Genomic DNA, 25,740 nt, shown 5'->3' with positions numbered 1-25,740 from the left:
CACACGGCAACATGCTTAACATACACTATAAGTCATTGTTAGGGCTGTATTGTTATTAAGGATAAATGATTACTCCTTGACTGGAAATTATGACAATGATGGATGATATGTGTCTAATAGGCAAAGCATAAATAAATGGCGGTTTATACAGCTTTTGGCAGGTTGGCTTCAATTTAGGATTGAGAAATGAATTGTTAACTATAAATGAAGGGTTTGAAAAATTAAGGATGTCTTACAAATGGCTTGGGTCTACTAAAATATAAAAAGTGTGTGTGTTTGTAGTGAATTCAGTTTATATTTTGTCGTTCTAACTCAATATTTTTGATAAAAGTAGGCCAAGTGACCCCATATATCTTGGAAGATGAGTAAGTCTATACAGGTGTTGGAATTTTAAGGCGGAACTTCATTACAAATAATAAACTATTGTATATCTGAAAATTCAAGATTAGCAAAACAAAGTCTCAGATGCACAAAAATGTCATCTAGCTTCTGCTAATTAGATGTTAAAGTGACACATGAGGGTATCTGACGGTGACAAGTGGAAGAGATAAACAAAACTAATTTCCTTTGAAGCTGAGGTAACCAGGAGCCAATTGTGTAGTTCACTGTACTACGACTACTGTCATTCATTTTTAGAGTGACATGATGAGAAAGGATGGTTGAGTACCAGGAGTGAAAGTTTTTGTCAATCTATTGGACATTAAGCAAAATTAAATAAGGATATATCAATTTCTGCCACTAATATTTTGTTTCTTGTTTGTTTTTCCAATAATTCGCCTTTTAAATTTATTTAAAAAGGGATTTATTGAGGTTGATTAATTTAGAATGACAACACAAGGGCAAATTGGGTTAAATTTTCTACATCATTGTAAATGATAAATATGGGATTTTATATACTATATGTATTACATAGGCTAAATTCAGTGGAATGTAATGCAAAAGTGCCATTTAATTTCACTTAAATAATAAACAAATAGTTGATCATCTAATTGGTGGTAGGATGCTCAATAAACCTTGTTATCCACCTGTTGCCATTTATATATACTACATAATAATATAATTCATTGCCTAGAAGTTAATTTGTGAATACCTTCAGACAATACATTCATAATTATGATATTATTTTTGTGCTAAAGGGTGAATCATCGAAATTAAGGCTCGTATAGACTAACAAAAAAATTACCATAACAAACCAGTTACCCTAATATATACAAACAATGTCCGCTAGCATATGTTAAGCACACTCAAACCCCTGAACATAATAAGCATTAGTAAAGATGAATGAACTGTTTTTCAATGTCTTAGTCTTCCACTTCCATCCTTGTTGTTTCTGCTATTGATCTTTTTTTTCAGTAAGCCAGGTTAATTACTCATAATGAGCCAACCCATGTGATTGAAGGAATATAAAAAGCATCTGCCATGTGTTTGCAACATCAGCAAAGTTAGCATCAAAGTAGCAGCTGTCAAGTGACACCCTGCTAAGCACCATGTATGATGCCATGATGAAATAATCTCAAAATAATCTCTTTTCTTTCATTCTTTCCAACTCAGCTGTCACCTCCATCATTCACCAGTTCAGCATCAGCACCAGACCATCCTCCATGACGGCATCTCAACCTCTATCACCCGCACCCATGTCCTCCCGTGTCTCCATCCCAACAAAATTCATAATATCACATCCTAAGGCTGCACTACGTCTGGTCCTGAATCGCATCTTCAATTATTAATTGCATTTAAGATTTGTCATTTCTTCTGTTCCCATCTAGGGTTCTATCTAATTGAAATGATAACGATGTGTATAAGACGGGGGTGGGCAAACTTTTCGGCCCCGGGGGCCACATTGACTTAAAAAAATTGACAGATGGGCCGGGTCAGCACAAGATACGATACAAATAAAAAAGTGCATCCGTTAACAGTACATATGAAACAAACAGAAATAATGGACTCAAGTATTAACATACTCATTACTCATCATTAATGTAAAAAATAGAAAGTACAAAGTTAAGTAAAAACGAATGTATTAAGAAATATTAAAATACAACGTTAGCGGGCCGGATTAAAAGGCCTAGCAGGCCAAATGTGGCCCGCGCGCCGTAGTTTTCCCATCTCTGGTATATGACGTTTTCTCCGATTACAATACAATGCAATGGAAAACAGTACATAAAATATAAAAGATAAATACATGTCTGTTAGGTGTTTTAAAATAAGAGTCAGTAGACTTACCACGTTTTAAGAGCCTCAGATACACCCTACTTTACAGTAGGATTTTGCGGATATTGTGAGGGAAAACCGCTTTGTGGTCTGCTGGCAACGTCTAGGTCTCACATGCTGTAAAAAGACAGAGAAGGGTTGAATAATAGAAAGCATACATCACGGTCACAAAGTTACACAATTGGTAAATATTCATCAACGAATACTATAAGTACGTAGACCCAAGGCCACAGAGACGCGACATTGTCAGTGTACTTATGGTACTAGGCGTCATGACCCCCCTCTGAGCTTGAAAATGTAGGCCACAACACTCAACGATTCTCCAAAACATGTCTGTCAATCTAGAATTGGGCTGAAATTGTGTTGTCCGAGGCGGGCATAAGACAAGTCTGACGGCTGTGAAAAATTGGTGGCGTCAAGTCAGTTATGCCTCTTCAAAACCAGTTGAAATTGCCACAAAGACAGCTAGTCTAACATATTTTAAGTAGTTCAGATCACAGCAAAAGGCGGACAGATACAATGCTAAAGTGCAATGTGTCCTTTAGTTTGTGCCAATTCTTGAACATGTCGTTTTGATCATTGCTGTTGAAGAAAAAACTGTCTTTTATGTACCCAATAAGTACTATGGTAGTGGTTATAAAACCTTAAGGTATGCTTATAATAGTACAACACCTGTATTTGATGTAACTAGATTCTAGAGGTGACTACATTGTGAGCCAGTTGTTAAGCAAAAATCCAGAGGATTTTGTCTGACTCTTCAAAAATCACATAAAAAAAATGGGTTGAGCGATCGCTAAGGGCTAACCCTCTGGAGCAGCCCCCGGGCTCACGACAGGACCGGCCAAAGCCCAACGGGGTCTCACCCGGGACTCATTCAAACGTTTAAAGAATGACAGGGAGTCATGTAATGAGTAATGTAATGGACACAGACAGAGACGGAGACAGAAATGGACACAAAGCAACACACAGACTGAGTTCACAAACCTTAGCAAAAAGCCCATTGCCTGTTTTGGGAATAACAGTCTGAAGGAATCTTGTAGGCGCACATGCAGTATACAGTCTCAGACACACAGGTGCGCACACACTCAAAGAACACCCATGGGTATACAGTCCAACACATGTGTAGGCATACAGAAAGCACAGTAATAACTAGGGTTGGGCAAAGAGAGAAAGGCAATTTCATTTAATACCATATGATTTTGATTTTGGCGGTCCAGTGGTGCGAGTGGTTAGGACGTCGCTCTCATAGCTCTAAGGTCCCGGGTTCAAATTCAGATTATGTCCACCTGTGTGGAGTTTGCATGTCGTACTCGGGCCTGCGTGGGTTTTCTCCGGGTTCTCCGGTTTCATCAAGCATTATAAAGATATGCATGGTAGGCTGATTGGACACTCTAAATTGCCCCTAGGTATGATTGTGAGGGTCAAAGGTTGTTTGTCTTCACGTGGTCTGTGATTGGCTGGTCACGGATTGAGGGTGTACCCTGCCTCTGGTCAGGAGTCAGCTGGGATAAGCTCCAGCACCCTATGCGACCCTAATGAGGATAAAGCGAGATGATAGGAGATTTTGATTCTTTTCTGCGAGTTTTAATGAAGCTGCTATAAAAACACAAGATAATAGAGAATGTATTGACTTAGTTAAATAATGCAAATTAAGTTAATTTGTTTTTTATTGTATTGTATTGGATCAAATATTAAGAAATACACTAGTAACTATTGAAAAACAACAACATTTTTTTGTGATTAATTACACATTATTTGCAATTTTTATTTTTTTGCTTAGTGTTATAGATCCCCTTAACTGGGGTTTAATAAACAGTTTGAAAACCATCAATGTTAAAGTCTTATTTAAAGATTATTAGTTTTATGTCAAATTACTTTGCTTGTCAACCCAGTTTGGTCACTTAAATAAATACTTCATCGAGATCGACCTTTGCCTTTTGTCTGATCTGCAATCGCAATCTTAAAACCGCCCTGCCCAAAACAACAAAACATATTTGTGAATCTAAATATTTTATATTAACTTTCATACAAACAGCTCATAATAATAAGCAATTGTTTAGAAACACAAAATGCTAACAGTGTTTCATAGCAGTCGGCCACTGTGCTAGAAGTGACAACATAAGTGGTGATTAAAAAGAGGAAATTGAGGGGCATTTATAAATGTACGTGGGCTCGTGTCATCTCAAGGGAGGGTGGGCTTCGGTGTCAAGACTCCCAAGGACCCCTGTCGCCCTCATCTTGAAAGAAAACCGAGTGACGTGCAGCATTCCTTGTGGCCTTTGTGCTAAAGTGACTGTACCGGATTAACCTGGCAACGGGTGCAAAGTTCCCCTTAATTCCTTATCATTTAAAAATAGCTTGGCACTTTTCTCCTTTCAAGTTGGAATGTGTTATTCCGGAATGAACAGGTGCAGCTTTTGCAGCTTTCGCACATGCAAATACGAGCGTGCGCACAAAAATGGGATTTTCAAACCATGTGTTTTCAGTCTACAGTCGATGCCTTAGAAAGAAGATAACACAAACCCTGTGATGAAGACTGTGTTGTATTTCCTGTATTTTGTTTGAATGAAATTCATCCTGCTTGTGAAAAAACAGCAGCCTTTTTCTAACCCCCTTCTGTTTTTTTTGGCAAGATAAAGAATGAGGTACAATATGCTTTCAATGCAGGTAGCCTGACTCAGGTTTTGGTCTCAGTTCAAGTTTCATTCATCATTTTTAGCTTCATTTATTTTATTTATTTTTTGCCTCCCAAAGTGAAAGCCTCATTTGCTCCTCCAATATGTGATTCCGGGTGATTGCACCTCTCATTCACAAAAAAACAGTAATTTAAAACTATTTTTTTTCTGGATAAAAGCCAGAAATAGTCTGGGCTGTGCTCTGAAAGGTTTGGGATTTTTTTTTTATTGAAGTGAAATGGAAATCATTTATTCTCGGTAAAATGGGTCTTTTATCAAGTCATTCACTGGGAAATACATGTTTATTTTTTCTAAACTCTTCTCATTTGTATGTTAGTTAATTTTCAGTTTTGCTGATTAAGTGCGCTTTTGATGACTTGGGTATGGAAAAGCATGATGGGTGCAATTTTTGAAAATGACGAATATTTTAGAACAATGGAGAAGAAATACCGCTTATACATAAAAATACATCACTTTTTTATATGTCATTCATATAGGCGAATATGATAATGAGAATTAATGATGTCACAGAAAAGTGCAGGCAATCTCGCATTTGATTGGCTAAAATAGTACTAGCATTGATAACATTTCTGTTCCAGTACTTGGATATTAAACAGTACTTGGATATTAAACAGTACTTGGATATTAAACAGTACTTGGATATTAAACAGTACTTGGATATTAAACAGTACTTGGATATTAAACAGTACTTGGATATTAAACAATACTTGGATATTAAACAGCAGTTGAATATTAAACAGTACTTGGATATTAAACAGTACTTGGATATTAAACAGTACTTGGATATTAAACAGTACTTAGATATTAAACTCTCTCTTTTAGATATCAAACTCTTTCTTTTAGATATTAAACTCTCTTTAAGATATTAAACTATCTCTTTCAGATATTAAACTCTCTCTTTTAGATATTAAACTCTCTCATGAATATAATTTTGAGAGATGGTTTCAACAGTAAACTCTCTGTCACCATTTGACCGGCGACCAAAAGATTGGCGACCAAAAGCTCGGCGACCAAACGTCCGAGCACCCTTTTTATACACTACTACACACACGAGAAAAATAAAATTATTTCCCTTGTATGAAATGCTGTAATACACATGATAAATACGTTCTGTCACTCTAACAAAACCCCCTATGTTTTTCTATCAATTTATTTCCACATATAAATGTCTGTAAAGAAGAAACAGAATGACAATGAGGCAAAAACGACGCCAGATAAATAATGTATAAGAATTCAGATACGATTTTTTTCTCAATCACACTGTAGATATGCTGAGAGTTAATCCCTTCACGCATTACTGAACTAAGGTCATGTTGCCACGTGACATCATGCATGACAGTAGTCCAGCCTTTGAAATAAGTCTTCCGACAAACCACAATTCAAGAGGTTCCACAGAATTGACTGTAACAGATGCTGTGGAGAATAAAAACCCGGGGGGGTCAGTGCACACGTTTTTGCATTTCACGGTGACACCAAGTATCAGAAGACGAATTGCTATCTCTCGACGGTGTCACCGACATTGAATCTTTCGCTTTCATACCCCGACTACATTCCGATTGACTAAAGGCTAACCGATAAAGAGATGGCCAATGTCTTCCTTTCAATCTGTCCAAACAGATTCCCCGTTTCTTCAGCCCACAACAAACATTTTGATATTAGTCGTCCCCATGGCCACGTAACAGCATAACACTATCAGCTTCAGTTATTCCTCTCACTAACCTCTTGCCAACGTTGTCTCTTGGGGATCATACAAGTCCCCACAAAAGAAAATAAAACACCTTTTACTGGGCTGGCTCCTTAACATCCTCTCACCTTCGCTGTCTTATTTTTCTAGAGGAAACGGATGCTTTAAGCATTTAAAAAGGACAGAAGTGTTTCTAACACCTAGAAACGGCGCTCCGAAACGACTTTGCGATGAAGAAACAGAGTTTAACGTAGACTTGACACTTGGGCGTTGAGATGTTCGCTCAACTAAGAGAAGCACTTGTCATTTATCTCCGAAATTTGGTTTAATTTCACTTGTGCACTTGACACTGATTTCCAATGCAAAGTGAGCAGGATAACAGACGTTGTGGGCGTTGTGTGTGTGTTTGTGCAAGTTGGCCTCCACGTGACCTTGCACAAAACCCCGATAGTCATCACTAAAGGTTTTCCGTGCCACTTTAATCTGTTTATCCCCGCAATCAGATTGTTCCTCATTACTATGCACAGCCGAGTTGTGGCATAGCGTGGGGGCCTCGTGCATTTCTGTTCAAACACGTTTCACCTTACAGGTCCTTTTGGGCTGCTGCATTGGCTGCTCTTTTAATTAGTAACTGATTTAGATGGAGCTAGCTTATCCCGGTGTCTGGCCATTCGATAAAGAGGTTATCGAAAGCACTAGTGCAAGCAGTGGAGCTACAGTGAACTTGTATAAGATGCCTTTAGAAGAATTGTGGAAAATGGCTATACCTATATTTAAGAGTGTATATTTAAGGGCTGCCATTATGAATTGACTAATGAGCAACAAATTGATTGTCAAACTATTTGACTCCTATTTTGACTGTTAAGGAAAAACATTGCTGACCCTCAATTTTCAGTACTATTATACATATATATAAACGTATATATACATATATATAAACATATACACATATATACACATACACATATATACACATACACATATATACACATACATATATACACATACACATATATACACATTTATACACATATATACACATATATAGACATATATACACACATAAAGACACATATACACATATATACACACATAAAGACACATATACACATATATACACACATATACACACATATACACACATATACACACATATATACACACATATACACACATATATACACATATTTAGACATATATACACACATATAGACACATATACACATATATACACACATATACACATTTATACACAGATATACACATATACACACATATATACATAAATATACAAATATATATACTATATATACACATAAAAACATATAGAAATACATATATAGATATATATATATACACACATATATACACTTATATACATGTATATTTATATAAACAGTAATACTTAACTATTTCAAATTGAATAGGAGCTTGTGGCATTTATCATCTGTATTCACAATGGTTTTTTATCTTTATTTGCGGTCTTAATCCGCCCTTCACCTTAAATTTGGTAAAAAATATCAATTTAATATGCTTCTTATTCTCATCTGGCTACTTGCTTTAAAAGAAAGCCAAAAGCAACAATCAGGCAGTTTTCTTATTCATGAATGTACAGCACATTATGCAAATGAACTGCATATTGACGGTGCGGCGATAATCAACTCTATTAACAAGCAGAAAGGAAAGAATTTATGGAAAAGATTGAGCTGAGTATGCACTTATTGCCATTTTTTTATCATACTGAGGTGTTTCTAATAGTTCACCCTTCTCTGAAATATTCAAAACACTTCTTTTACACTACTACGACGTGCTAAAAAGTTAACTGGTAACATTAGGAAAGCAATACCTGGTGTGAAATGCAATGTATTCTATTTGCAGTGACATTTCAAGTCATATCAGCAAAAAAACGGCTATTTAGAATGAATAGAATCTTACCATGAGTTCCATCCAGAGAATTCCTGATCCAACTCCCCAAGACAGTGTCCTCTCCACCTGAAAGAACATGACCTTTCTTTTATTTATGTCCAAAAACCCTCAAGAGTAGTAAACCATTTGTATATGTTTGTTTATCAACTGAAGCGTGTTGTGGGATTTGCGCCTTTTAAAGGAGAACGCCAATAAAAAGAAAATATTGACATATTTGACAATGAAACATTTTTACACAAATAGATAGGTGTGTGAATAAGTCATAAACATACATGGGTTTGTGTGTGTGTTGCTGGCAATGTCCCCAGAATTACCGTATTTTCACGACTATAAGGCGCACTTAAGTCTTAAATTTTCTCCAAAATAGACAGTGCGCCTTATAATCCAGTGCGCCTTATATATGGGAAAAAAACAGAAAACCAACAACGAAAAAACACCACTGTCGGATATTAAAAAAACACAAAGGCCTGTACTGAAACAATACTGTTAAATATGCAGATGCCACCTTAGTTTACAAAACCTTCCATCATATAGCTCCTCCCCCACTGCAAGATTTTATACAAAAAAATCCAAAACATCAACAATGGCTGGCTCTAGAGGTGACTGTGGTGTAGTGAGTGCTTAAGTCAATAGCAATTACCGCATTTTCACGACTATAAGGCGCACTTAAGTCTTAAATTTTCTCCAAAATAGACAGTGCGCCTTATATATGGAAAATATTTCATTCATTGAGGGTGCGCCTTATAATGCGGTGCGCCTTATAGTCGAGAAAATACGGTATATAAATATAGACTGTATATCATGGCGGATGAACTCAGTTTATTTTATTCCAAATCATCTAAAAAATGACCAAGAAAGAGGAACCACTATATTAAAGTGACTGCACTGAACATTATGATCCATAGAGATGAAATCTGCCAATGTCAAAAACCGCAGCTGTGATTAACTGCAATTGTATGCGAGTCTCAATCACAAAGTGCCACAAATGGGAGTGGGCAGGACGTAAATGGGATACTTTTGATTTGGAATTAGGTCAGAGAATTGTTATTGTTGCGCCACAACAGCGTCCAGAGTCTGCTCCATCTCATTTCGGTTAATCCATAAAGGAAAAAGCCAAAGCTTGGCATAGTCATCATCCATTTAAATAATGAAATGCATTGCTTGAAATTTAGGATATATTCTATGACTTGTTCCTAGAGTTTTTGACCAGGGGGGGGGGTCTTCAGTCAGAATCCGAAAAGGGGGCATTTGAATGTGATCTGTGATAAGACCTGTAGCTAAAAGTCAGGTCCCACTGACCAAAAGGACTTGAAATGTCAGAGAAAAATGACGTCAAGGGAGCACACGAGAGCGGAATGTCAAGGTGATTGTTCCCGTTTGTACTGGTAAAAGGTTATAAAACACGAAAAGGGCAAATGGAATCTACCTGGTGGTGTGTTTTCTTTATTTATTTTTATACACCTATCTGTCCTTAAATAGGGGTGGGATTAAAATGATCACACCTATAGCCTAATAGCAATGTGATATGACGAAATTGGTAGTACTTGTCCATAAGGTGTGTTTTCTCGGCAAAAAACCCAAATAAGTGATAATTTCGGACACGTAATTTGGCATTTTGCCATTATGGATACATCGCATCACCTCCCGCGAGCGGATCACTTACTTCTCACTGTCTTTCACTTACCTTCAGTCAGCCAGTAGGGATGCTCGGACGTTTGGTCACCGGTCAAATGGTGACAGAGTTTACTGTTGAAACCAGCTCTCAGAATTATATTCATGAGAGAGAGTTTAATATCTAAGTACTGTTTAATATCTAAGTACTGTTTAATATCTAAGTACTGTTTAATATCTAAGTACTGTTTAATATCCAAGTACTGTTTAATATCTAAGTACTGTTTAATATCTAAGTACTGTTTAATATCTAAGTACTGTTTAATATCCAATTACTGTTTAATATCTAAGTACTGTTTAATATCTAAATACGGTTTAATATCTAAGTACTGTTTAATATCTAAGTACTGTTTAATATCTAAGTACTGTTTAATATCTAAGTACTGTTTAATATCTAAGTACTGTTTAATATCTAAGTACTGTTTAATATCAAAGTACATTTGACTGGAGACCATTAGACCGACGACCAAAAGACCGGTGACCAAAAGACCGGCGACCAAAAGACCGGCGACCAAAAGACCGGCGACCAAAAGACCGGCGACCAAAAGATCGGCGACCAAAAGACCGGCGACCAAAAGACCGGCAACCAAACATCCGGTCACGGCCAGTAGGAGGCAGATCACCCCATATCTTTTCATATTACTCCACCCCGAAGTTATTACACAGAAGGGATTGTGTGTCGTGCTACCGCAAGTTTAGAGTCCTGATAGATGTGGGATAAAAAAAAAAAAACTGGCCTTTAAAGCCTATTTGTCCGTACTTTGCGCCACTTGTCTGAATATTTGAGTGGTTATGAATGAGTGTATGCATGATTACAATTTAGCCTAATTTGTCTGCTAGCTGCAGTTTATTTTCCATATTAAATCTACCACCTCTCAACTCTAACTTTTTTCGTATGAGAGATAGAGAGAGAGGAAAAAAAAAACACATTCATGAAAGCATCAGCGCTAATGGAGTTATCAGCCTGTGGTGTGTTTTTTTTCATGCTTATGAATATTTGTATTTTGCAAGGACTGTCAGTAGAAGGCCTTGATAGATGACAAGTGAGTTTTAATAGGATGCAGAGTTGGAATTGAGTAGAATAAAGATATATTTGTGTACACAATATATGGGGTGAATAGCAATTGTGGCTTATGGTTGAGATTCGTAATCATACCTGCAATTATATTTGATATAATCAGAGTGCTGAGGGAAATACAGGAGATGATTTAATTAAATCAATGGAAACAAAAAAATGTCAGTAGCGTTATCTGTTTGGTATGTTTTTTTGTTAAAAAATAATGAAGAATGATTTTTATTCAAATTAGTGAAATGCTCAAGCAAATAAATATTTTTTTATTGTTTTAGGTCAAAAATAAAAACCTATCTTAAATTACAACATAACTTTATATTTTTATAAATCCCTATGGGCCACTAGAATTGAGGCGAAATAGTGGATATTTATATTTTATAACAACTCTTCATGAGATCTTAGTTTTAATTTTAGTGTGTAAAATGAACATCCTCAAAATTAAATTATATCTTTGACTTAGTTGATGTTATATTATTCTTCTCTCTCAATTTATCCTCACAAATCCACAATAAAACCTGCTAACACAAAACCCCTAATTATTTCCACACTTAAATTTAGATTGCTTTACAACCTCTGATGTGCATTTTACACCATATCAACTCTTTTGTATGCAAAATCCTGCCTTAAATGCTCGAAAACGGTTGCTTTTAAACAATCTAAAGAACGGTAGTGCAAAAAGGCAAGTCTAAACCTAAAGATGTACATGCCATAGATAGAAAAAAGACACTATCTGAACTACAACATGCTGTAGAGAAAATGATGGAAGGGAGGCGTAAAAACCAAAGAGTTACACACGCCAAACCATTGCAGTTTGTGTAGATCTGCTTGTGTAAATGTGTGAGTGTAAAACAGAGCAAGAGAGAGATGGAGAGTGAATCTATTGCGATAGAGGACACACTCCAGTGGCTGTGATTGAAGTATGGGCCAATTAACACGAGGAGCATTGAGCTCCAGCTGCACTCTTCTCTTCATTCCTAAGATACCCCTACAATGCCATATCACACCACATACACTAATATATGCACACTTCTCCCACTCAGTCTTATCTGGTATATACGAATTATATGACTATAGTATGCTGTAGTCATTGAGGGAAAGGAAAGGAAAGAGGATCTACTAACAACCAAGAAAAAAAGACTTCTTTCTTGCATAAATGGAGCTAGATGCAATTTCTTGGAAATAGCCTACGATAGAATCTTGCATATACAGTGTTCCCTCGCTTATCGCGGTTAATGGGGACCGGACCCCCTCGCAATAGCTGCATATCCGCGAAGAAGACGGGCCGCTTCAAAAATGCTTAAAGAAAGGTATAACACATGCAAAAAAAAGCACCAGCAAGCAAAAACATCATAGTAGTCCGGATGGAGGATCTTCTGCAGTTTTTTTGCACGTAAGAAACATCGTTATTGGGAGTTGTGAACATTGTTTTTTTGGCCTGTAAACAGCCATGACGTCATCAACGCGATTCCTGAACTCTCACCATGTTATTGACCATTTCTTTGGCCTTTTTTTTGATGCAATTACTCATTCTTATTGAATATTTAGTTTCCACCTCTTGTAAAATGATGTAATTTATAATTTTAACTTAATATCTTTATTTTTTTTATTTTTTTTCCTGAAAAAAATCTGCCAAGCTCCGAGTCCGCGATAGCTGAAGCGCGAAGTAGCGAGGGAACACTGTATTCACAGACTGTACTCTATTGACCGTGTAGATCTGCCTGATTCACTCCAGCCACAGTCAAAGCCAGCAGGGAGTAGCTCCATTACTCTGCATGACAGAAGAAAATGAAGCTTGCACAGGCTGAATAACAACACCGAACATTGCGCTTCCACAGTGCGTCGTCGGTACATGCCGCAATCGTATGCCCTTTCACGTTTCACCACCCGTAGTTGTGACGGCTCGCGGCATACGTGGATGCTAGATTCTACCCAGCAGAATGGTTGTTTCCTGTCTTTCTCTTTCTCTCTAGTCACTCCTGCAGTGTCGCCGCAAGGCATGGCCATGAGATACAGTCAATGGAAAAAAAAGAGGGTCATCTCAGAACAGTGTGATGGTTTACCTAAAAAATCACAATGGGTTTTTTTCTTTTTTTGTAGCTTTTGAAGCTTAAGTGCTTCCTTTGATCCACTTGGCAGGTGCAGATACAAAGGTGCCTCATGGAGAATTTAGATATAGGACCTGTCTTGGATTTAACTACAAAAAAAGTGCATGTAGAGGGAAATCAAGGTTGTCCAAAAGGGGATATGCTCTAGGCCCACCCATAATATGGGAAAAAAATTAAAAATCAGCATTCTATAGAAAGTTTAGAAGACTGGGGAGTATATTGGATAACTTTAGACAGCCTGTATTCAGGAAATTTCATTGTCACAGTAGCAAGAGGGTGAGAATGCAGATACAGGAAAGGCATTTTTAGTTAATAAATAAAGAAATAAATACATAAATAAATATATAGGTAAATAAAATAAATCTATAAATAAATATAAGTAAATAAAATAAATCAATAAATAAATATATAAGTAAATAAAGTAAATAATAAATATATAACAAAATAAATACATTATAAATTATATACTTTATATATAAAAATAAAAATGTAATAAATGATATACTTTATATTTAAAAACTGATATTTAATAAATTATATACTTAAAAAGTAAATATACTTAAAAAATAAATATATAATAAATTATATACTTTATATTTAAAAATGAATATATAATAAATTATATACTTTATATATAAAAAATAAATATATAATACATTATAGATTTAGAGTTTTTGTGGGTATTCTGACTCTTTCCTAAATCCCAGAAACATACCACTTATCCCTCTATATTTTTTATAGCAGTGATTCCTACTCAAGTAATGAGCTCATCTCAATCCATTTCTATTCTGAAATCTGCACATTTTTATCTAAACACGAAACTAATTCATTTGTTGTATAAATGGCAACATGTGGTCACCATTTAAATTTGACCTATAGCCAAAGAGTAGAAAAGAATGAGGGTGTTAAACCTGTAGTACCCTGTCCAGGAAGACAAGAACTTTGTGTCCAAGTTGGGCTATAAATCTGATTGGTGGCTAGTCAGTAAATTGAGTGAATATAGTGGTGTCTATACGTGCTCTGATAGGACGGATTTCCGTACACAACCCTAATTAAAAAGAATGGATGGACTTCCTTGGAGATGTCCTAAATTCCATTCTACGAGGACAACATAAACTACTGTTATGTGCATTGATCGATTGTACAACACCTTCTCATTTAACACAATCTTTTTTTTTTGCATTGCTGTGGTTGTGCAGATAAGTTGGTACATCCTCACCATGTTAAATTAAAAACTAAAGAAAAACTCAAGGCTGCCAAAACAGAGTAGCTATGTTGTCTGGGCCATTGACAGTCAAACTAATTTTGTTTTTTTTTAAAAAAACACATGGCACTTGCAAGTTCCACCTGGGATATTCAACTTTTCTCTTTCTGCAACATCATTTTTTACCGTTTGCTGCTTCACGGCATAAAGTGACACACTTTCAAAAGAAGTTAATTTGCCTTCAGCTACTTAAAAAGAGTAATAAAGTTACAAACTAGCACAGGTGTTGCTTTGAGACCTCTGACAGCTTCCTGTGTAGAGCCATAAACAATTGACATTTTCAAACATTATTCCTTGAGAGCCATACTCAGAATTTAAAAGTAGAAATACATTAAAATGTGACCCTTTATTAATTACTTCCCCACTTTGAAGGTAAAACAAAAGTCAGATTTCTTTTGAGAACATGATTTTACTGTTGCTAATCAATGAGTATCAATGAGAGGATGCATGCAGAAGAGTTTAATGAAGAAAAATTATGATTTAAAAAGGCGGAGAGCCATAATCACCCATCAAAAGAGCCACATATGGCTCCAGAGCCATATACACCCAACAATAGAGCCACATATGGCTCCCGAGCCACATACACCCATCAAAAGAGCCACACATGGCTCCCGAGCCATATACACCCATCAAAAGAGCCATATATGCCTCCCGAGCCATATACACCAATTGAAAGAGCCATATACACCCATCAAAAGAGCCACATATGCCTCCCGAGCCATACACACCCATCAAATGAGCCATATATGGCTCCCGAGCCATATACACCCATGAAAAGAGCCACATATGCCTCCCGAGCCGTATACACCCATCAAAAGAGCCATATACACTCGTCAAAAGAGCCACATAAGGCTCCTGAGCCATATACACCCACCAAAAGAGCCACTTATGCCTCCCGAGCCATAGGTTCCCTACCCCTGCTGTAGATAAACATTGAGAGTTTGAGTTTTTGGTGTATTGCAGTTCATATAGATTAAGAGTACTACTTAGACTGTTCATGTTCACGTTTGTGTTTCTATATACGCCAAGTATTCCTGTAAGTGCGTTCGATTTAGAATTTGCTTTAGCTTCTCACAACCACAAGTCTGTTTGATCCTCGCAAATATATCTGGAGAAAAAAAGCAAAGTGCATATATGTAGTCGGCAGATTGTTGAAAAAAAATATGATATACAAGATTTGCTGAAACAGAGATATAATCAGAACCGAGGGTGCTTGCACCACGATCAATCAAAAGTTTACAGGATCTGATTAAAATAATGTTAAGCTGGAAGGTCACGTTAGCAGCCCTTTGGCGAGAGATGTTTGTTATCCGATTTATTTTTTTCATATGAGGGAGCTGGAGGGGGAAAATGTGAAGATTTGCATTACAACAAAAGATTCATCGGAGGCAGAAAATCAAGTGAAACAATCATCGTTCAACCTCAGCTCTTCTTCTTAGTCTGTGTTTACTGTGTCAGCTTCCACACATGCTTTTCATTATTTTGTTCGCAGTTTTCCAAGATTGGATTTGCTGTAGCCAGATAATGTAGAAGAGGATTTACTTGAAGGTTTCGTCAGTAAGCTGTGATTGTTCATAGGCATCCTGTTCTTACATTAAGTTCGTCAGACTTTGCAGGATGAGAAACTAAATATTTTGTACATTGTAAGATGTAAAAACGCTTTGCAAGGTTTTCATAATCTTTAAAAGTACGACTCCTTAATTTTAGATTGAATAAAAACGTAGTGTGTAAAAATAAAGCCAAATTAATACAGGTTTCTAATAGTGATGTAATATATTAAGGGGGAAAAGGGTAATATGAGCATTTAAGTACCATATTTTCACGACTATAAGGCACACTTAAAAGTCTTAAATTTTATCCAAAATAGACATTGCGCCTTATAATCCAGTGCGCCTTATATATGGAAAAAACTGAAAACCAAAGACCACCACTGTCAGATATTAAAAAAAACAAAAACGCCTGAACTGAAACAATACTGTTAAGTATGCAAATGCCATCTTAGTTTACAACATCTTCCATCATATAGCTCCTCACCCACTGCAAGATTTTATACAAAAAAATCCAAAACATCAACAATGGCTGGCTCTAGAGGTGACTGTGGTGTAGTGAGTGCTTCATACCTGGAAGTCAATAACAATTACCGTATTTTCACGACTATAAGGCGCACTTAAGTCTTAAATTTTCTCCAAAATAGACAGTGCGCCTTATAATCCAGTGCGCCTTATATATGGAAAAAATGTCATTCACTGAGGGTGCGCCTTATGATGCGGTGCGCCTTATAGTCGTGAAAATACGGTAGTTTTTTTGTGCCATAAATCTTTATATGTTTTGTCGTCACTGTGCTATCAGGGTTATTAAAAAAATAAAAAATAAAAGACTCAGACCATTGGTCCATGTTTTCGCCATTCACAGTGGTCTTAAAACAATTAATTTTCTCTTATTTTCTTTTCTTATGTCTTCCTATCTTCTAAAACACACCATAAACAATCCCGACTCACTTTCCCACAAACAATGACTTAACATCAACATCTAATGCAAATATACGCTCTTAAAACATTCCAGATGTCACTCTTCCCTGCCATATTTCATCCCTAACCCCTAGAAAACGCTTTATGTCATTACAATAATTTAGATGTCATGATTCTGACAGCAAAGCCTTTCACATTACTTCAGCTGCACAGAAATGGTGAATAGTCTTCAGGGCATGAATGTGAGAATAGATGAACTTCTATGCTCTAGTTTTGGGGAATCTACTCTATCACTGCAGCAGAAGAACACTTTTTTTAATGGAATCGGGGGTACAATTCCTTCCAAAATATCTCATGAGAACACATTTACAACGGACATTCACAACAGAGTCTTCCCACTTCCAACAAGGCTGACTTTAGCACACATTGGCAAAGCTGAGCTACATCTCCCGAGACGCGAAATACCGTGACAAACCTAAAAAGGTAACATCTCGCAGCTTGGTATAGTAAAGAATACATTTCCTTCAAGTCATGTACTATATTTCCACCGCTCTTCTTCCCACCGTTCCCTCCACGCTTTACAGAGCACAAAAAACCCAACAACATATCTTTTTTTCCCCCTCCTTCATTATCACATTTCCCCATTCTCTCTCCCAGAGCATCTCGACACACCTCTATGTTATTCTAACTCGCCTAACTCCCTTCTTTTCACAAGGACACCACTACCACACACCCGTCACTCAAAAAATGAGGTTTGCCAGTGTGTTTATTTAGGCGGAACACGTAGACACTGCCTCAGTAATCAATACCCTTTTTCATGCTCTAACCTCCCATTTGGTCCCACTACCATGCTTCATTTTAACTCCCCCCCCCCCTCCTCCTCTCCTGGACTGCATCCTTGCTCCATCATGGGGTCAGAGTGACCGTATTTTTTTTGCTGTATTCTCATTCTCTCTTTACCACCTGAATGACTGATGAGGGTCAAAGAATCATCAGACGGTGGTAAAATGAGAAGCGAGAGTTGGATGAAGATGGAATGAAAATCATAGAGAGAAGGAAAGGCCTTGCAAATGGAGGCACAGCAAGGGAGTCACTTTTTGGGGGAATTTTCATCTTGTCCTGGTTCCTGTTAATCAGTGCAATTGTATATCGTGGAGGGAGAAATGATGGAAATCAGGGGACGGGTCGGGTTGTTCAATCTGAGCAGAAAGATGGATGGAAATGATGATGTAGGGCAGGGGTGTCAGACATACGGCCCGCGGGCCGGATCCGGCCCTTCTGGTGGTTTGGTACGGCCCAGGGAAGAAAGCTGCATTGTATAAATAAATATTAATTTTCTTAATTTCTTTAGTTCTTGTATTATACGCTAGGTGGCGCAGTGTTTTAGTACATGCCAACAACATGGATTGACATTTATTTATGTTCTTATGTTATTCTCTTGTTCATAATATATTGTTCATAATGTAAAAGGAAAATTCTGTTCATAAACATTTTGATTATTTACTCATTCTTTGCACTAATTATTAGTATTAGTGACTAATACAAAGGAAAAAAAGTGGGCTTATTGTTAGTTCTATGTCATTTTACAATAAGTTTACTGGTCCGGCCTGCTTAATCTCAAAATAAACTGTATTCGGCCCGCAGACCAAAGGGAGTTTGATACCCCTGATGTAGGGCCAACTAAAATTGAAAACGACACAATGCATTTTAACCCATTATCTCTATAGTGGTCATTAACTCTCTGTGTTCCTGTTAGTGTGCATATGTGCACCGGATTAACCCTCACATCATGCTATCATTAACCAACTTTACGGGTATGTTGTCGCCATGCATTTATCTTATGTGTGCATCCCCAACTTATTCACACACCTCTGCATGGTTGCAGCTGTAAGGGCGAGCGTGTTTACAGTGATCTTAATTGTTGTTATCATTCATGCGGCACAATAACCACCTCCGCCCACATCTTTTCTCTGCCTGCTATTAACTCCCTCGCCATGCTTCCCTCGAAAGACCTGATTCTATTTTTCCCATATTCTTCTTTTGCCCTAAATAGCAGCATATTTTTTATTTATTTTCTCTCTCTGTCTCACTTGCTTTTTTTTGCTCCCCAAACAATCATACTCCCAAAATATAGGATGAGGTATTTTAAAGTCCATTTACCTTATTCTGTGTCTGCTCTTCAGTGTGTCCGGCTTTCGATAATGGCGGATGATTGATATAGGGATGAATTTTAATTTGAAGAGATGTTGTATCAGTAGTGATAATCTGGAAGTACAAGAAAGTACATGAGAAGGAGTGGTAGTTCGTTTTTTTTTTTTTTTTTGGACATGTGAACATTTATGGTACCCGGACCTTTCGTCACCGGACACTTGGTCCCCGGACGTTTCGTCGAACGGACGTTTAGTCGAAAATCTGGAAATATAATATACATCTATAATCATCATAATCCCAAAACTGAAAGTTGGCCCTTAAAAAATGTCAATTGTTGATTTAAAAGGGGGAAAATCAGGAAAATTAATATACATCTATACTCTTCATTTTAATTTGATCCTAAAACAGAAAGTCGGCACTCATCATTTTACTTTCCCGGACCACAAAAAACAATGTGGCAGGCCACCACTTTGACACCGGTGATTCATAGAATGATATCCTTTCATATTTAGGCCACAGAAAGTCTTGGTTACTCTAACCATCCACCAATGGATTGCACCTATTTTAAACATATTCTTGTTTAAGTACGATCTAAGATCACTTTCCATCTCCTTCCCTACTGGCTTCTTTTTCTATCTCTTTCTCCCAGCGACCCCCCCTGCCCATCTAATTCTTTAACTATATTGATCTGATTTAATGTCCTCTATAGTGGTAGCGAGGGTAAAAAAAAAAAAAAAAACATTTCACACTAACCTAATCTACCTTGTTCCCTTTTCTTCTACCCCGCCAACTCTTTCATCCAGGCACCCCGTCTCCGTGCCAAACATATCTGCCTCCCCCCTCGGCAGGTTGCAATGGTTGGCATACCTACTCTGTCTCTCCTGTTGGTCCTGGCAGAGTGGCGAGGCCCAACGGATGCCTCCCCCCACCTGCTACTACGGCCTAGCCCACGGGAACGCGAGGCGGGGACAATGATGAACTTCAACATCGCAGTCATCCACGCCGGCGCTACCGTCCAAGCGGAAGCGGCCGTAGCCGGACCCGGGGGACGGGTACTCTACCCTGGCTTTGGTCGGGTGTACGGTTCCCTGGGGGAGAGCGTGGTCACCCAGTGGGGGTCTGCTAACGTCATCTGGCTACAGGTTTGAAAATGGGTGCTCTATTTTCTCCTCATTCAGCTTCACTTGAAGGGGAAGGGGATGACAATGACCGGCCATTGTTCGATACCATTCATTATACGAGTTGAATGGGAGTGCGGTGGTTGTATGAGGGTTTTCAGAATGAGCGAGTAGGCTCTTTGCAAAGAAAAAAAAAGGCAACTGTATTGTTCACCTCATGCATTTTAAATACACCTTCCACATGTGCAACACAAAGGCAAAGACTGGCTGATAATGTCTAGTAACTGTTTTTATCCCTCTCTCTTTTACATCACTTCCTTCCCTCCACTTTCAAGGTGAACGACAGCAGCCCTAAGACGGTGCTGTCCCAGCTGTGTGATCTACTGGCTGCGCGGCCCCTGCAGGGTCTGGTTTACGAAGAGGAGAGGCCCCCACGCACGGCTTGGGGTCCTTTGGCTCCCATGCTGGAGTTTGTGTCGGCCCAAACGGGACTGCCCATAGTGGCTGTAGGAGGGGGAGCGGGGCTGGGGAGGATGCCACAGGTAGGAGGAGAGAGGTTGGGATTGGGTGGGTGTAGACTAGTGAAGAATTCTGTGGGCAGGACATAATTAGGATTCATATCTAATAATAAGTTGTTTATTTCTTTTGTTAATATATTTGTCAGCTGGGCAAAAATGCAGCCTTAAAACGTGAAGGCAGTTATAGTATCAAATTTGACAAGAACGCAAAGATAAAAGATAACGTATGTATAAGACAAAACGATACTGTGATAATAATCATTGTCTTGCATTTGTAAAGACAATCTTGGAATGTCTAGATATTTTTTTTCTTAAATACTGCCATGAATTTAATTTTGAAACATTCATTGTTGGGCGACCAGGTCGGGTGAGTGGTTAGGGCATCGGCCTGACAGCTTTGGGGTTCTGGGTTGGGATCCATTGGTTGGGTCATGTCCATCTGTGTGGATTTTTGCATGTTCTCCCTGGGCCTAAGTGGGTTTTCTCCGGGTACTCCAGTTTCCTCCCACATGGTACGCCAATTGGACACTCTAAATTGCCTCTAGGTATGAATGTTGTTGTCTCCTCGTGCTCTGTGATTGGCTGGCCACCGATTCAGGGTGTCCCCCGCCTGTGGCCCAGAAACAGCTGGGATAGGCTCCAGCACCCCCCACGACCCTGATTCAGGATAAAGCGGGTCAGTAACTGAAATGGAAGATGAGATGAGAACATACATTTGAGCGTTTTATCAAGATTTAGCTTTTAATTTGCTCCCAAATTTTGCATTGGTGTTTTGGGAGAATTAGGACAAAGATATTGTCATTTTATGCCATTTAATTCTTTATTTTTACAGTTGGAGGGTACTTTGTGTTTCATAGACTATGAATGAGGATGTCACAAATGGTCAAGTGAGGCTCTATTAATATTTTTCTGGGGGGAACTCTTACATTAACTTAACTAAAATCCGTTGTTCTACTAAAAAAGAAAGACTTTTAATGAACTAGTTTATCATAAAATAAGAGATCACTTCTAACGTCATCTGTCATGCGTTGCTCATCTATCTCTGGCAAACTGAGGCGCCTTGGTTTGACAAAACAAAAGGACAGTGGCTTACATAAGAGCGCCATCTTGCAATGTCACCACACTTGTTGTGTATGCGCTTGGTGAAGACGACAAAAGGTTTGGGGAAGCGCTGGCGGGGCGAGGGCGAAGCTGAAGGTCAGCCTTGCTGCATCTTGCCACTGTTTGATCTGTAAATGGCACCAACTGGGCTTGGCGTTTCCTTTTGTGATCTTTTGGGTGGGAGTAAGACGTCTAGCAGACGTGAGTGGTCACTTGGACAGCTTTTTAGGAATTTTACCCATAATAATCATTTGATATACTTAATACGAATACACGAATATTCTTGGTCAAAAAGTGACATCTTTCAAAAACAATACATGGATTCCTGGCAAAATCTATTGGGATGCAAAAATATCACGATTTATCATCATATGGATAAACTGTCACACCTGAAACTAGTTTTATTTGCATTCCAAGCAAGTTAATTTTACTTGAGTAAAAACTGTGCTCCTGTAGAAGTGGTTAGAGTATTTTTTTAGTATATACATCTTATATTATCATTAATCCAGGTCATAGTACCGTATTTTCATGACTATAAGGCGCACTTAAAAGTCTTAAGTTTTCTCCAAAGTAGACAGGGCGCCTTATAATCCATTGCGCCTTATATATGGAAAAAAATGTGTCATTCATTGAGGGTGCGCCTTATAGTCGTGAAAATACGGTAATCTGATTTTTTTCCTATTGAGGACAAAGAGTGCTAGAAAATTAAACTTAAATTGATTATGAACGATAGAGATTCTGTTCAAACTAGTTTCCAAAAGGCCTGAATTAGCTTTTTTTTTTGCAAGCGATTAAATCGTAGCACTTGTGATGAACTTCCTTGAAAGATGCGATGTAGCCTTGCGACGTCTTCTTTCCCTCCCCTCGTTCTTTTCGTGAACAAACTTTTTTTTATAACAACGCTCCCATCTGGACTTCACAGGATTTTGCGCGACAATCCAAGATGTTTTAGCCCCGCAGCTGCACGAGTTCCATTAAAACTTCAAGCTCTTTGACGCCTCAGTCTTTTACATTAAGAAAAAAGACCCTTTAGTTTAGAGACTTAAACTCCTTAAAATGTTATTTAAGCGCCAACACAGGGGTGGGAAAACTTTTCGGCCCGGGGGCCATGTTGACTTTAAAAATTTGACAGATGATCCGGGTCACCACAAGATACGATACATATAAAAAAGTGCATCTGTTAACAGTACATATGAAACATAAACAGAAAAAAGGACTAAAGTATTAACATATTCATCACTCCTCATTAAAGTAAAAAATATAAAGTACAAAGTAGAAAGGAATGTATTAAGAAATATTAAAATGTAATTTTAAAAAAGATAGAGGGGCTGTTAAACACAAAAAACAAATAAGAGTGGACAGAGCTACTGCCACTGGCTTCCATGTGACGGCGCCATCTTGGGGATATGAAAAAAAATAAAAATTGGACAACGTCGGCGGGCCGGATTAAAGGGCCGGTTGTGGCCCGCGGGCCGTAGTTTGCCCATGTCTAGTCTAGAGACTTAAACTTCTTAAAATGATATCTTAGCACTAACCAGTGGTGTTCTGACCAGAGATTTGCACTAGAGAATCATTTTTATCTTTAAATTTCATCTTGCTAATCATTATAACCAATCCTGCTGCTGCTGTCTTCCCCCAAATCAGGAAACAGGTTCCATCTTTCTCCAGTTCAGTTCCTCAACGGCTCTCCAACTGGAGGTCATCTTCGAGGTACTGGAGGAATACGATTGGACCGCCTTCTCCGTGGTATCCACACGCCACCACGGCTACCAAGAATTCCTATCTGTGGTGGAGGGTCTAACGGACGGCTCCTTCATCGGGTGGGAAAAGAAAAGTGTGGTGGTCCTGAACGTGACTGACGACCCCGGGGGTTCACGCACTCGCAGGCTGCTGAAGGAGAACGAGGCGCAGGTGAGACAGGGGGGAGCGAGGGGGGAAAAGGGGGAGGAAAGGGGAGGAAGTGTAGCGCAGTATCATTGAAAGAGGGGGGCCCCTCGGTTGATAGGAGGCACCCCGGCTTTTTCCTTCCTTCTTGGTCTCCCTCTCGGTCCCTCCACATCGCTCTCTCTCCCCCCTCTCTCCTCTATCCCCCCGTTCTGCTCTCCCCCCTCGTCACCCAACGCATTCACAGTTCAACGGTGCAACAAAAACCATAAGTCACTTTGAAGGATTTGTTGAAGGATTGTAGTACGGGCGCCGTTCTAGCGAGAATTATGGGAGTATGCGGTGCTCCAGATTTAAGGCTTTGGGTTTTTTCAATTGTCCCCAAGTGGGAAAGGTGCTTGGTTTGAAGGTTTTTAGGGAGTTAAAATAATAATAATAAGTGAGGTGAATTGAAATAAGGAGGTTTACACGCCAATGGGGAATTTAGGGAGACAAACTTTTAAGATAATAGTCGTTGTAATCTTTAGCCTGCGAGGTACAAGATTGGGATTTGAGATTAAGTTGGATGTATAAAAAAAAATCTTGGGAGTTATTTTATCTTGTGATTGCAGAAAGATACTTAATTCTTTGTATTTTCTTTTCTTGTTATTATGAAAGGAGTTGTAGATATATAGGTTGATATTAGCCATGCATTGTTGAGACTTTAAATGTTCTCTTTCTTCTAATTTGGGAGGCATTTACTAAATAGTGGATATAAAATTGTGGAAGTTGCAAACTGGTTTGGAAATGGTTGGGAATATTATATATGTTAATTTGCATTGATTTGGATTGGATTGGATGACTTTATTCATCCTGTATTCGGGAAATTTCGTTGTCAAAGTAGCAAGAGGGTGAGGATGCAGAAATATGAAAGGCATTTTAGTCATAAATAGATAGGTAATAAGTTAATAAATGAGATAATAAATAAGATTGATAAGAGATAACAGATTAATCAACATATTCATGGTAATGGACAGATGTTGTGTGTATGTAAATATGTCAGATTGTAGCCTTGAGCTAATTTCCATCTTTAGTTCTTTGTGTCCAAACCTTTTGTTTGGTTTTGATAGTTTTTCACTGTGGAATGAAGTAGGAAAAAGTGGATTTGGAAGTGTCAGTGGAAGAAAAACAGACTCGAATGACTACTTTGTTCAAAATTTGGCAGAACTAGACTAGGAAAGTGCTTTTGTGCAGTTGGTTTTGTACTGTGCACTGAAATTACACAGATTTAAGGAAATGTGGAGCTGAAAGAAGTTAAGTCATGGGGGGACTATGGCAAGACTGTCTTGTGCATGGTTTCAGATTGACTTTATATGGATTTTATTGTTTTTACTGCAAGAAAACTACATTTTTTAAGGCCCAAGTAGGTATTTGAGAGGCACATGATGTAAATATTCACCCATTCATTATCTATGTACAGCCTAGCGGACTAAAAAAATTGAATTACAATAATATTCTGTCCAAAATGTTTTGTCACTTTAAATATTGCAATGAAAAATGTGCCAAGAAGCAACCAGTCATGACCATGATGGAATTGGCTCAACATATTTTTCGAAGCATGGCTGAGCAAGTAAATGAAGGCACAAAAAAAAAACATAGCACGTTTTGAGACAACTTTCCAGTATTTGGTACAAAAACAGACTTACCTTTTAAAGCAATGAATTAACAAAAAAAAAAAGCACTTTTATTGAAGCATGATCATAATAAGTGCAGCTAGAGGGCTTTTTTTTTAGTCGGTGTAAGGCCACAAAAAACCCTGTTAAAACATACTAATATTTAATGCTTCATTTGATTTCCTAATCAATTCTCAAGAGACCTTGTCGAGCTTAAAC

The 25,740-nt window shown here is 38.0% G+C and overlaps 1 protein-coding gene across 1 annotated transcript in view; it reads left to right on the top strand.

Annotated features, from left to right (window-relative positions):
- The window catches only part of grin2db (glutamate receptor, ionotropic, N-methyl D-aspartate 2D, b), a 66,097-nt gene that overhangs the window by 3,181 nt on the left and 37,176 nt on the right, over window positions 1-25,740 (top strand). The window contains exons 2-4 of the mRNA XM_077721491.1: window positions 20,052-20,390; window positions 20,702-20,908; window positions 23,630-23,896. Coding sequence (XP_077577617.1) covers window positions 20,103-20,390; window positions 20,702-20,908; window positions 23,630-23,896 — 762 coding nt within the window. The 5' untranslated portion in view covers window positions 20,052-20,102. The remainder of the gene's footprint in view (window positions 1-20,051; window positions 20,391-20,701; window positions 20,909-23,629; window positions 23,897-25,740) is intronic.

Source organism: Stigmatopora nigra, chromosome 7 (genome assembly GCF_051989575.1).
Source record: "Stigmatopora nigra isolate UIUO_SnigA chromosome 7, RoL_Snig_1.1, whole genome shotgun sequence".
In the NCBI taxonomy this organism is placed as follows: domain Eukaryota; kingdom Metazoa; phylum Chordata; class Actinopteri; order Syngnathiformes; family Syngnathidae; genus Stigmatopora; species Stigmatopora nigra.
Note: the sequence above shows the minus strand (reverse complement) of the source record. Positions and strands in the feature narration are given on the sequence as shown.